We start from the raw sequence: 14686 nt of genomic DNA, 5'->3' as shown, positions 1-14686 counted from the left end.
TTTAACCAAACTTTAGACAACACGTCCCTGGGGATTCTGCATTGGGGCTTTTTCTCAAGAACCACTGCGTAAGAAAAGCCCAATCTTGTGTGAAAGCTTTGTTGGGTAGTGTAGATTATAAATTATTCAAATCATGGCCCCAGGTAGCTGAACTGCAGCTCTCTGGTTGAAACAAATTCAGACAAATTTGCATCATGGTAAAAGTTAATCAATAGAATTTTTAAGAGTATTCCTTCTTCTTTCTTGTACATGAATGTTACAAAACCTAGTATTGTTCAATCTCAAAATAATTCTTTTTCAGATATTACATACATGTACATCCTTCTTTCTTTTTCTTTAATGTAAGAATGGCAACTCTTATAAATATCTATGTACACATTTCATATTTTAGAACAAAGTACACTTGACCAACCATGCTTACATTCAATCATTCCTATTGGATGATTTAACTAATAGAATTGAAAACTGACCCAAGAGATAATTTTTCAGAAAATTTATTATAAAGAAAAATTGAAAAAAAAAAAATGTAAAAAATTTAAATATAAGTATTTAGTTCTTTTTCGGCTTGGGTGTATCGTATCTGCTCTTGCTTCTGTAGAAGAGTAAAAATGGAATGGTGAGAGATGGCAGGGTCATGATGGCAAAAACCAACCAATCCAACTGAAAAAAAAATGTTCAAAACTTTAAACATTTCTTAAAGCACAAGTTAGGAATACTGGTAATACAACCTCCTGCAACAAAATCACTGGCTTCACTAACTTTACAGTAACACTCTGCTCTTTATAAAAGAAACTAGAACTGTCCAATAGGGACAAATACCCCCCACTGGGTTTTTCAGAGAAGGTGCCAATTCAATAAAATACTTTATGGATCTAGAGGTGTTCACAATTTACTTACAAAAATTTGCAGTGAAATATAATTGGTCATTATGTTTCTTAATGAATGAAAAAAAGGTGCAATCAAATGAAACATCAATACTACATGTAATACATTGTAATTCCATTGTAAATTTTTTTTTTTCATTTTATCTTTTTTTATTTCTGCATTAAAAAAATATACTGCAATTATATGTTATGTCACTCTGCAAACTGATTGTTGAAAAAAAACCATTATACAAAATCAAATTAATCTTGATATATCAATTTGAAATGCATTTTGAAAATAAAGAACTGGTCATCCAGTAATGAAATGCTTTGACAGACAATAAATTACAATTAAGAGAATAAGAGAAGAGAGATCTTGAATTCTTGTGCCTTATTCCCTGGAGATTAGATAACACACACACGCTTGATAAGAGATATGCCTTAACAACTTCCAACACCAAACTCATTAATTTATCTTTAACTGGATGCATGTCCAGTCATTATTCCCAAGAGACAAATGAAATTACATTATCTTCTGTGCAATGTAAAAACTGTTTTTAACACTAAATGATGTTTTTTTTTTAAGTTTTTATGAGTATTTTTAAGCTGTAGTATTTTTGTACAGATATTCTAGATTCTATGCCTCAAACCTTATACATGAGCCAAAAATGAACAAGTCAATTAAAATAAAAAATAAAACCTGTAAAATGCAAAAAAATTAACAAAAAGAGTTGAAAATTCAAGGTGCACACCTTCATATGGTGAATAATAAGTGTACAAATTTTCAGATTAATCCTTGCGATAATTTCTGAGAAATGGTCCGGACAAAACCACAAAATAAAAATGAAAAAAACACCTGTAAAATTCAAAATAATAATCGAATCAAGACAAAAATTTCAGGTGCACAACTTTATATGGTGAATAATATGTGTACAAATTTTCAGACAAATCCTTCCAATAGTTTCTGAGTAATCGTCCGGACAAAATCTCGTCTACAGACAGACAGACAGACGGACAGACGGACATGGTGATTCCACTATACCCCCCCCCCCAAACTTCGTTTGCGGGGGGTATAATGATATTAAGAAAATGATCTAACACAGACTTATAATTGAAATGTTTTTTTGGACATTTTCTTTGGTATCTTTGTTTCCCCTTCTTTGTCATATATACATGTAAGAGTGGTTTTTTCAAAAGTTTGGATACAGAAGAAATTGATTATACATATGTATTGTATTTAACTTTTAATTTATATATTTTCATTATTAAAATACCTAAACACATAATTATACATATAGTTTTATTTATTTCTTATCCAAAGGTAAAGTTATTTTTAATACCGGTATATCACAATTTTCATTTGATTTATTCTTTGTGTTTCATTTTTCAAATATCATAATAAAATTGAATTATTTTGTCAACACTGCTTGTTTATTAATTTTTCAGTTTTATGGATTCATAAATTCCAGTTTTATAATAACATAAATTCCCGGCCTCGTCTCAATATAATTATATATTCCAAGAACAGTGCATTATAAATTTTGGTTTAATGACCTTTTTTTAATTTAATAACATCATAAATTCTGTTTTAACTATATTATAAATTTAGTTTAATTACATTGTAAATTTAATAAGTTTATAAGTTTAATGATTATAAATTCTTGATCAAAAGAATTATAAATCAGGGGAAGATGACTACATTCCAGTACTTACAACATGAGGGGAGAATTTCCTGTCAAAGTCTTTGCTGCCAACAATGCCACCCTCTCCTGGGGCGCTTGTGAATCCAATCTAAAATCAAATCAATAACATATTACTGTGTTTTGAAATACATATATAATAAATAGTACCATTTACAATTATTATTATGCTCAACAGGAATATACTGTTAAATTCTAGGGAACTATTTGTCAATATACTCCAGTTGATCCCTAAAAGGTCCAGCTGGTCCTTTGTTCATTTTGTAGAACCCAAAGTACATTGTATACCATGTCCATACCTGACATTACACGAGAGTTGGATTAAACAACTTTTAATAGTACTGGTATTTAAAAAAAATTGAGGTGTTAAGAAATATTTTGATAATGCAAAAATATCAAATTTTAATGATTTTCTTCTTCAGGTCAAACTGACTATTTTCTCAATCTTATGACTGAATACAAAATCATTGTGCCAGTGCATCACAATTCTATCATCTAATGGTGTTCCAATAATCTATTATAACCAAAAAAAATAAAAAATCAGTCGATTGCTGACTTAATCCAAGTGCTGGAATAAAATCTCATTCTGATTAATCTGTTAATTATTCATTTCACAAGCATAATAGTCGAAGCTAAATTTTCACTTATACACCTTTTTTGTGTATCAAAATGGTGTAGATAAAGAGACAATGATATTCACACCCAGGTATGGACATACAATGTACTTTTGGTTCTATAAAATGAACAAAGGACCAGCTGGACCAACATAGAAAGTAGTCATTTATCCATTCTTGCCATTTACATGTACTTATCTAAATTGATAAGACTTTTAAAATGTCCGATTATAATCAATAATTAGTAACAGTAACCCAATCAGCAATTATGAATTTCTTACTGATATCCATCACTACTATCATCAGTTCATTTTTCATTATTTTTACAGTTTTTTAATAGTACATACCACTTCAGTTGCAGCATTTTCGTTGGGTTTGTAAGAGACCTCAGCTGCAGTAAAGTTGAAGTAGCCAAACTGTAATGGACGGAGAACAACGGCATGGGACACGTTAGTGCCACTGAGGACATTAAGGAATAAACAGCGCTTTATTCAAGACAAGTTCCTATCATAAAGTATATTGAAATACAATGTACTCATTTGTACTAAAAAATGGGGGATAAAAATATACACATAATAATCACACCTGACCAAACAAATTTTTTTTATCTTACTTTTAAGATAGCCTAAAATCTTTTGAACGTCAATTATAACATAACGACACGCCCATTTTTCTTTAGAAACGAGAAAGAAGTATTCTTCGTAATGTTTTAGGACACCCCATTTTCCGCGACAAGCAACATCAGTTATTGTACACTGAAATGAAGATTTTTAAATCAGAAAGAGCTATATATAGAGTTCCCGCTTATGTAAAACAGGCATTGCTGCGAATTTTACATAATTATGATTTTATCATGGTTATTGGAGTTAGCATAGCACATGTATCAGTCGAACATGTGCTTTCTCGGTGTTTATGTAGGCCACCAATTTCATTGGCTATTGTATTTATGGAATACCTGTTCCACAGATATTCGATTGAATCATTTGACCGATTTTTCCTTTCTAAAGAAATGGGCATGTCTAAAGATAGCTCAAAATGTTCCATCCAAACGGAAAATTTTACCACTTCAATGTGCATCATTGTATAAACTGGCACCTAAAAAAAATTGTTTGGTGACTAATTATTTGCTTTGGGAATAATAATCGTCTCTATAAGCTCAGAAAATGTTAAAAAATTGTTACAAAAGGATACGGAGCTATTCTTTCCCATTTCACTTTTAAGCTGCCTTTGACAACCCCAAAGTCTTGTTCAGGGAAACCCTCCTCTTTTAAGTTAACATTCAGAGCAGCACTGAAAACAATACAAAACAATGTGATTTGTCAGTAGATTAAACACCAAGCATACAATTTTATATCCAAATTAATCTTCTAATTTACATGTGTCCAAAGGCTACAATAAGTATTTGCACAATAAGCACTGCCAAAGTTTTTTTTTGAGGCAAATTGCATACAGTATGAAGGAAGTTGTGAAAATTCTTGCCCTTGGCCTACTGTGTGACAATTTTAGGAAATAAATGCTTTAAAAATGGACATATATTTCTAGCACATGTTCATTTTCTTTACAATTAAAGAAGAGACATGTTTTAAAATAAATCCTTTTTAAAAGATTAAGAACTGCTTACCTTCCTCCAATATTATAGATGGTATATTCTACAGTTAAATCTCTGCCTTCTACTAGATACTGGTTTAAAACTGTTTTAGAGGCCAAAAGTCTTGCAGCATTGTCTTCTTCTGATAAACTGTTACCAGCAAAACTGATCAGCACAGCTATAATCCACAGCTTCATCTGCCAAACAAAAAAGTTTATGTTTATTACCAAATATTTTGTTTCAACCTGTCCAAAAGTTCAGGCTTGAAATGGCCCATACAGATCATGTACATATCAAATATTTTAGTTCACGTTTATATGTTTAAACCGTATCCCATACCGAAATTAAGTACAAATTAAGTACAGAAAAAAAGTACAAAAAAAGGTCAAAAAAAGTATACTTTTTTCGACTCAATTTGGAACGAGAGATTTGGTCGTTCCAAATTGAGTCAAAAAAAGTATACTTTTTTTGTGCTTTTTGAGAACTTGTGTTAAGCATAATAATACACTAATGGATTATGCAGGGGGAGGGGGTGTTAATATATGGTACATCAATAAATAAAATAAAGTACAATATTTTTTTTTTGCTCAATATTTTTAAGATATATGTTTAAGTTTAAATTTTTATGTATGTGTATATTTTTATGATTTTTAAAGTTTGAAACTATGGATTCATTATTAAAAGCACACTATAGACATATTAGTTTGATCAATGATTTGTAAGAAGAAAAATTTTAAAGATATGTTGAACCATTGATCGGTGAGTATTTCTGATTTATCCTTTTTTATTAACTGTGCTTCTTTGGGAAACATAACTTTTATGAAAAGAAAAACATTCTCAATACTTTTTTCACCTAAATGAAAAGATTTTACCTCATAATTCTTAATTGTTAAAATCAAATATGTTTTAATTTTAATTCAATGATCAAGATGTGAGATTTGCCAAATTGGAGAAAAAGTAAACTTATATGGTTAGCCATATGAGAAATAGTGAGATTTCAGAGTTCCAAATTTCTGTTCTTTATAAAGGGTAGAAAGTATGTCCACCAAAAATAAATATACATTTGCACCTGTAATCTTTATAAATAATACAGAAACAAATATTGCAGAACATATGCAAGAAAAAAATACAAATAGGGTGAGTTCACCATGCATCGGACACATACCTTGCTTCGGACAACTTTAGGCAATAAACTCTCTTTAAACTTAAAAGTTCTGTGTCTTTATTTGTTTCTGTCATAAAGATGAAGATTTAAATTTTTTAATGATACCGATTGTGTTTATCATGTTGTGATAAAAATACACCGCAAATGCCCTTGAAGTTACGTCATATTTTACATCATCAAAGGGGAATAACCCGAAATTAATGATTTTGCAGTTTTTAGAGTTATCGTTCTTTTAAATTCGAATTCCACGGAACGAGTCGGACTTTGGTGAATTTTGTCAGGGATTCATAATTTTACATAAATTATAAAGAAAGTTCACTTCAATGTTTGTTTAACTCTTATTAGAGCTGGTTTTTACTAGTATGCTAATTTCACCGTACATCGGACACAAATTAACCATGCATCGGACACTTTTCGATGCAAAGGTATAAGCACTGCCATTTTCATACAGAACCCATCTGACAGCTGTTTTTTGCAGAAAAAGAAAATAAAAAATCTATATTTTCAGTCAAAATACAAGTTATCGATATATGACGTCTGAAATTTTACTCAATTTATTTCTACAAACCAGAGTATGATAAACCATGAGAAAAGGGCGCGAATTACGGCATTATAAGCATCTTAAAGCATTTCTAAGGCAGAGTGAAGTCTCTAGAATCATTCTACATTTGTGCAATAATATCGTCGATTAAATTGAAGTTGAGGGTTATTTCTTAGATAAAAGATGAAAGTATATCCATATCAAGGATTTTAAAGCACTGTGATAAAGGTATGATATTTCTCCGGTCTCCATACCGTCTGTCCGATGCATGGTGAACAATGTCCGATCCATGGTGAATTCTCAGTTTTTCATAAAAACTCGATTTTTGGGAAATTTTCTCAATAAACGGCATATAATTGTGTCCTAAATTAATAATTTAATCACAAACTAAATGTTAAATTCCATTTTGATAATTTTCCGTCGGTAGCGATATTGCTAGAACTTGTTGAAGTACAAGGGTGTCCGGTGCATGGTAAATTCACCCTATACATCTTTAACACAGCATGTGCACACGTCTTAAAAACAATGAAATTCAATTCAATTACACCTGATTAAATTAGTTGGCTTAGTAATAGGCATAGTATCCTTTTATTCATTTTATTTATAAAAGGAACATTTAGAATATTAAAATGAAAATAATGAACGCCACGTATGCTGCCAACTGAAGCCTATATATAGGCCTAGAGTTTACAATAGTCAAAATACAGACTCGTGTAATTGATATATCAATTCAAATGTAGTGTTCATATTTAAAATTTTAAACGGATTATGCTAGAAATTCATCAAACTGATACCTCGCCATTCAGTAACAGTACCTTTCTCTCAGCAGTCCACAAGCCGGTGTCCGTAGGGGGAAGTAATCAACGTGGCGGTGTAGAAATTTCGTAACTCCGATCCCGATGAAAAGTCCATTTGACGGAAATCCTTTCTTGAAAAATATTGGCTAGAACAGTCTATAGATGAAAGCTTGTTACTAACAGTTAGAGGATTAAAAAATAAAAATGTAATATACTGTTTCAGATGTTATTGGTTTAGAAATAAGGCTATTCATTATATGGCATAATTAACAGAACTGATAAAACGACACCCCCCTTAAAAAAGACCGAAAAAGAAAGAAACCCAAACTTTAATTTTCTTTATAACACATCTTAGAAAACAGCAGCAACAGTAAACTGTCACTGAAATACATAGTATTTTTACTTAAGCATCAGCAATTGTGCTTGTAGATTTATAAAGTATAGCAAGATAAAATTGACCTCGATCAGATCCCCCCTCCCCCCTTAATGATTTTGGGGTGGGGGTGGGTGGGCAGAATTATTTTTCGCTTCTTGTTTCATTTTCTAGAATCATGTAACAGCATAATTTGTGAGAAATATTGATAAAAGTAAAGTTATTTTCATCAGTATGTTTTTTACATTAAAAAATGGCTTCATTTTCTGCCCGACCTCTCTTTCTCTAATTTAAGGGAAAAGCATACTGTGCTAACTATGAATTCATTAACAGCAAATTTAAAGTACTGATCGAAGCATCTTATTTTCAGATAAAACAGCTTTTTCTCTTGGAATTTGTAAAAAAAAAAAATCTTTGAATATAAGTTTACTTTATATCGATATATGAGTTAATATCAGTACTTCTATGCTGTAACCTTATATACATGCGCATGTAGTTTAAATTATTAGCATGAATTCAACTTTTAATATTTATATTCGCTGTGTTTTTCTACTAAGCAAACTGTAAACTTGATTTGAAAACCATTTTCGTATATTTACATTTGCAAATGTTTTCCTTTATATAACACTACTGAAAGCAATGCGTATCTATAACTGTATAAATACCGGTACGGGGTCAAGAGGTCAAGATGTGCGTATGGATAAACGTTCGACGTAATTTCTCAGTGACGTCATAAAGGGTCGACGCGCGTTCAGTGGAGTACATACATGCCGTTGGGTTTGAAAAAATAATGCATTTCACACGTTAAAAGGCACAATCAAGCAAATATAAAGTATGAATAAGTCACAAATGTAAATATAAGTAATAAGGTATCATTTTAAAACATCTATCGGGCTATAAATACGGGTAGGTACGAGATGAAATTCATCATAAAGCCCTTCGGGCTTTATGGAATTTAATCTCGTGACCGACCCGTATTTATATCCCGATAGATGTTTAAAAATGATACCTTATTTCTTAAGTATACTCACGCGTAGAAATATACACGGAGTAAAGTGCGCAAACGTGATGTCACAATGAGTCTACAGCGACGTCACAATTAGGCTACAGCGACGTTAGAAAAAGTAAAACGATATAGGCAACGAGAAATTCAAATTTTGAGTATATTTTTGGTGCTTCCAAACATGTAAAATGTAAATATAAGGAATGTTTTTAAGTTTTGTGTGAGTTATTGGTGTGTGAATCACACAGACTTAAAAACATTACTTAAATGGACAGTGCACTGAATAGCAGAATCAGAAATCAATCTAGGGAAAATGTAAACTTCAAGTCGTAAAAAAATCTTTAAAAGTGCTGTTTTGATAGCTTATTTACTAGTTTTTGCTCTCTCTTTGTGTACAGATTAATTTTAAACATATGCATAGTAAAACTGCTTTTTATGAGGGTAAAAATTTACTGAACGGTTAAGAAAATACGTGAAATTCCTGAATCTACATAATATTTACTGCCATATATAGAATATCGAATTAACATAAAAAATAAAACAAAACGAAAAACTAAAAAGGCGAAGATAACGAGTAGTGATTGTGTTTTTTAATTCAATCCAAAAATTAAACAAATCACGTGTCAAGCAGAGTTCAAACAGAGAATCAAGTGCACTCCTAACAAATACCGCTACTATTTTGTGATTTACAAAATACCCTGCGCTTTTCACTCACAAAATCACAAGATGTCTAAACTTTGTTCGTAAGTTCAATCAATAAAAACAAGTTTATAAATTACCTATGTATATAGATATCGATCCAAAACACATAACAATAGACACTAAAATAAGGATTAGATATAATTAAAAACGATTTGTTAATGAATGCACAATAAATTAGAAAATACAAACAAAATTATTTAAGAGGGCTAGCTAACAGTTAATTTTATTTTGTTTGTTTTTTTAGGAGGCTTAGTCGACGCGCGATATTTTCCAAAAAGTTCTATACCTAAAAAAAAATTAATTTTCTATATAATTATATTATATGATACCGGAGTAAGTCATATAATAATTTCCTATTCTCCATTTTTAGCCATTAACAAAATATGGAACATTTAAACTTTTTGGAAAATATCGCGCGTCGACTAAGCCTCCTAAAAAAACAAACAAAATAAAATTAACTGTTAGCTAATCATACCAATTTCAAATTGACACATATGCACCAAATGGTAATTCTTAAAACAGTTTTGAAAACTTAAACACCTTTGATAAAAGCAATGCCAACTTGCATGGCCTAAATCGTCGAAGAAATTAATTCTTATAAATTGTTGAATCCTGGACAATTTTTTTTTCATTTTGACCCTAAAAAGATTACTAACATGTAAAAAAGTTTCTGTAAATAAATATTCATGTTTTAATGTGGAGTATTCTTTTAGTTTAACATTGATTTGTTGATATCACATGAAGAATATTTAAATTCAACTTTAAAACATGATCAATAACTCGTACTATCTACTCTGTACAATTGCGAGGTCTTCTGTTTCTTTATAAGCACATTTTGGACACAAATCTTAAATGTTAATAGATTCTACAATTAATTCTTTATTTCTTTCAAATTTTGTTACTGGTCTAGTTCTGCAGTGGAAAACGTAAATGCTCTCTCAATCATACATGGGTTAACAAACTATATACTAGCGCTAAAAAGTAGCTTTAAATAGATCATATCAGCCTCAAATATTTCACTCAGCAAAGGATAAACCTGTTGGTCAGCTAGATTGTTTATACTACATTATTTCACTCAAATTTGTGACCTAAATATAAAGCAAGATTCCAAATTCTTCTGGCATACGCCTTGAGTTCGTCGTCATTTGAATCCAGATCCGGAAGTTTGGGTATCATTGTGACCTCTGTCCGACAAACAGTGTCGGAAAATGTTCCAAACACATTGTTGTATCCGGAATATTCTTTCACCGTTGCTACGTTTATTTTCATATCGTCCCAGATCCACTCTTCATTAGAAAATTCGGGATAGGAGTACGAATTTATTTGTTTTTCACGAAGAAATGTAACCTTGTCTTTGAAATCTCGGGAGACACAAAGATTATCGCCGTTCTTTTCAATCAAACGACATGTTTCATCAAGAAGTCCTTTCACATCATTCATCTGGCGCACCGATTCCACATCAAGGATTCGCCTGGATTGCAACTTACACCGGACGTCTAAGGAGACTTCATCGTCGTCGGATTTTAACCGAATAATATCCCCAGCAAACCACTTGAAGTCTGACAGACGAAACTCAATGAAACGCATATCTCGATCAAGGATGCATAATCCTATATGTGACTTTCCAAAGTCTGCCTCACCAGTCTTTAGACTTACATGATATTTCTTTTCTTTTCCATTCTTTTTGAATCCAGTTTCTTCGAGAAAACCATTTACTTTCTCTAGCTTACAATCAGATGGGATAAATGAACTTCTGATTTTTCGCCGCACAGAATTATTGTCTCTAAGGTTTGTGTAACTCGATCCTCTTCCATGTCCTCTTCCCCTCCCCCTTCCCCTTCCCCTACCACGACCGCGAATCCTTTGATTTGAAGAGTGAAATTCTTTTCTTTCGAAGAATTGTTTGCGGTGGAGACTTTCATGTAAATCCTTAATAGAAATTTGATCTACGTCTACATCTACCAGATATACTTTCCCAAATGTCAATGCAAACCGAAGAATGCCATGGTAGGTAACGTCATAGTCCTCTCTGACTACATTTATTTGCTCTAGAAAAATACGCTGAAATTCTTCACAAGCTGGAGAATTATCGTCTAGATTTTCTAAGGATGGTTCAGTACTTCGAATTCTAAAAGCGTTTTGCAGGCATGGAAGAACCGCAAGACCTCCATTTTTGTGTTCTTCTTGAATCGGACCTGTGTACAAATGGAAAATTAGGATATCACTTGTCGATGTACATCCTTCATAGAAAGTAACATATGCCCCTTTTATAAATGCTTTATCTCTTGCAAGTGTAGATACAAATTTGGATGATTTTTCGGTAAGATTTTGCAACGAATTGTTTAGTTTCCAGAGTTGTTCTGAGCTTCCCCAAGCTTCCATAATGATTCCTTTTGTTTCTTTAAAATTTGTTCTTCGAATTCTAATGACTGCTCCTGTTTCTTTAGAGAGCTGTCTTTCAACATAAGCCTCAGCAAACAAAAGGGAACCCCAGGTATCAAGTGGAAGATTTACCACAAGATGATCATCAATGCTTTGAACATCCCCAAAGAATGAACTTATGCTATTTTTTTCTGCTATTTCTTGATATCCACAAAGCATTTCATTTAGCAGCGTTGTTGTAATACTCTGACTTAAGGAACGTCTCAATAGGTTTTCGTTTTTGTGATCTTTACTGGATGGATCCAATATAAAATTAATGACACCATTCTTCATCTGATTTGCAAGCAGAGCTCTATAATCTTTGAAAAACTGCATTACAATACTTGCAAAGGATCTGGTTCTGCTTGCTGTTATATCACCAATATCTGGAATGTACATTGTTTCTGTAAATATATTGTTCTCTGCACTCCCTGGGTCAAACTTAGTTATGTCCTTTGGAAGATTTCTCATTTTCTGAAAACTACTGATAATAATCATTGCAAATGTCATTTCATCGAAACTATCTCTTGAACTATCTTTGTTCACAAGAGAAATTTTTCTTCCCCAATCTAAAAGGAAAACAAGAACGGGAACAATTTCTTTGTTTTGTTCGACAAAACTTTTGAAAAAAGTCGATCTCCGTACAGCATAAACGTCTGTTGAAAACTTGATGTAATATTCATTGTCCCCGAGAAGGAGTCGGTATCTGGAATTCGTACCAGGCTCAGCTACATAGATGTGCTCTCTGTAAAGCAAATTTCGAATCCAGTCAAAAACAACTTTTCTTTTTTGTTTTGTATTTACATGGATATCTAAAGTATTTTCATTAGTTGCCATCATTCCTATTGAGGACAACCCTACAGGAAAAAAAGATGTTCCTTTAATAGGAGCAAGAAGATCTAACACAATCTTTGCAACATGTCGTAAGTTGTTCAAAGTTATCTGTCTTTGTTCTTTAGTATGGTAAAATCTATCAAAAATAGACGATCCTATTTCAATCAAGTTATCATTACCCATAAAGTCTTCTTCAAACTTCTCATCAGATTTTGAATCTGCTCTTCTTTGGCTTTCATCACCTTTCACTACAGTCAAGATGTCTGCAATGACCCAGGGAAAGCTCAGCAAAGGTTCTGGGTTTTCGGGACTCTGTTTGTACGTAACACAATACCAGGCGGATGCTTTTAATAAAACTTCTTTCCCTATATTTAATAAATCTACGTTTGTTTCACCTCCAAATTCCTGGAAAAACTGTTCTCTTGCTTTCCCTCTGACAACTGACATTTTAGCCTTCACTATCTGACCTATTTCAAATTTTTCGTTGTTTAAACATCCTCTTTTGGGATTCAATCTCCTTATAATACCAGAAATAGCTTCTGTCTCATTTTCTATACCATACAAAGTCAATAATTGTCTGAGCTTATCGTTGTACTGGTTTCTAGCATTAACTGCATCAACTTCATATTTTTCCCATCCATGTAAGATCAATTCCTTATCAAGTCCTACATTCTTAATAATTTTCTGATGGCCTTCCCTTCTCGTTTGTGCTTGTTCAAGTGCACGACATTGACGAAACAACTTTCCAAGAACTTTATTGGACATGTACTGAGGTTTATCAACTTTCTGCATGAAATCAGGATATTTATCAACCCTTAGATCTCGGATCATTTTAGCAGGTATCCCCGTCTTTGGAAAATCTACAGCATCAGAATGCATTTTAGCAAGCTGTTTGCAGGCTTCCGTGAAGATGTTTTCTCTGTCTGCATGTACAACGTGTGCATTTGCAATAATGCCAAGGTTATCATTTTTTATATATTCGCCAACAAAATCTATCATATCATCAACCATAACATCTCTATATAATTTTTCTTTTTTGGTTTTAAGAAATTCCATAGGTTCCTTGTTTTCAATTGCATTGCAAAATTGGTCGTCCCAACTCACGAAATACATATCGCCGTCTAGATCAGACCCCGTCATTTCATCAGGATGTGGACGATAACCTTTTTGAGGAAAAACAATACAGTCACACATATGATGTAAAGCCGGAACATCTACAGCTTCATATTTCCTAAGATCTCCTGGATGAAAACATGGGTTTTTAGTAACCACGGCCTTTCCTCTATGAACAACTGAATCAATCTGTTGTTTTCCAGGATCTTTTGAATATTGAATAAAAACTTGCCCATATTCTAACGTCCCGGTTTCATCCAATGTTCCCATCATTATACGACCCTTTTCATACGGCAGCTGAATCCTAGCCCGTCGGAGCAAATCTCGAAGTTTGCTTTTATAAACTGTTATCAACAGTGAACGGAAAAATGGCTCTTTGATGAATACAATTCCTCCTTTCTGAAGGTTTTTAAATTTGATGTCAATAGATAACTGAAAAAGAATAAATTCAATGCAAATAAATTGATTTTCTAGTTGTCTAACATAAAATGGTTGAAACAAATTATTTTTTGAATACATACAGCTGACAAGGCATTCAGTGCTTCTTTGTCATAAATCATCATATCTGCCAAATTATATAGCATCTCTTCTTGAAGTGACAAGAAAACGCTATCAGGGACACCCAGCCCAGAGAGAAGAGTTATTACTTGTCTGTTTAAATAGAGTCTCCCTGAGAAGAAAAATATTAAGAGATAAAAAAAAAGAGAAAAATTATGTCAGCATCAAACATAGTTTATAGTTACTTGGTAGAATTCTGCAGACATACCTGGTTTTGTAACCTGCAAAATTTCAAGATTTTTGGACTCTGATTGGAACTTATTCATGCTCTCCCGAATAACAAGTACACTGCTTTGTTGACTTAGAGATGGGTCCTGTGATACAACGCCTTTACATCCACCAAATCGAATTTGAAAGGCAGAGGGAATCACTTTTAGCTCAAGGGTTTCCGATACCTTCAAGTAATGAAAGTCC

General features: G+C 32.4%; 1 protein-coding gene across 1 annotated transcript; it reads right to left on the bottom strand.

The window, feature by feature from the left end:
• Positions 1-549: 549 nt before the first annotated feature.
• Positions 550-14676, bottom strand: LOC134263118 (uncharacterized). The gene is made up of 8 exons (XM_062745428.1): positions 14481-14676; positions 14236-14384; positions 10595-14146; positions 4799-4962; positions 4369-4467; positions 3525-3636; positions 2577-2654; positions 550-660 (listed from the first exon to the last, which is right to left on the bottom strand). The coding sequence occupies exons 1-8, from the start codon at positions 14536-14538 to the stop codon at positions 550-552; spliced, it is 4323 nt and encodes a 1440-aa protein (XP_062601412.1). The 5' UTR covers positions 14539-14676.
• Between the last annotated feature and the right edge of the window lie 10 nt (positions 14677-14686).

The sequence above is a fragment of the Saccostrea cucullata genome, unplaced genomic scaffold (genome assembly GCF_032062105.1).
Source record: "Saccostrea cucullata isolate Sc308-1 unplaced genomic scaffold, CSIRO_AGI_Scuc_v1 ctg12500, whole genome shotgun sequence".
Lineage (NCBI taxonomy): Eukaryota > Metazoa > Mollusca > Bivalvia > Ostreida > Ostreidae > Saccostrea > Saccostrea cuccullata.
This window is presented reverse-complemented; position numbering and strand designations above follow the sequence as displayed.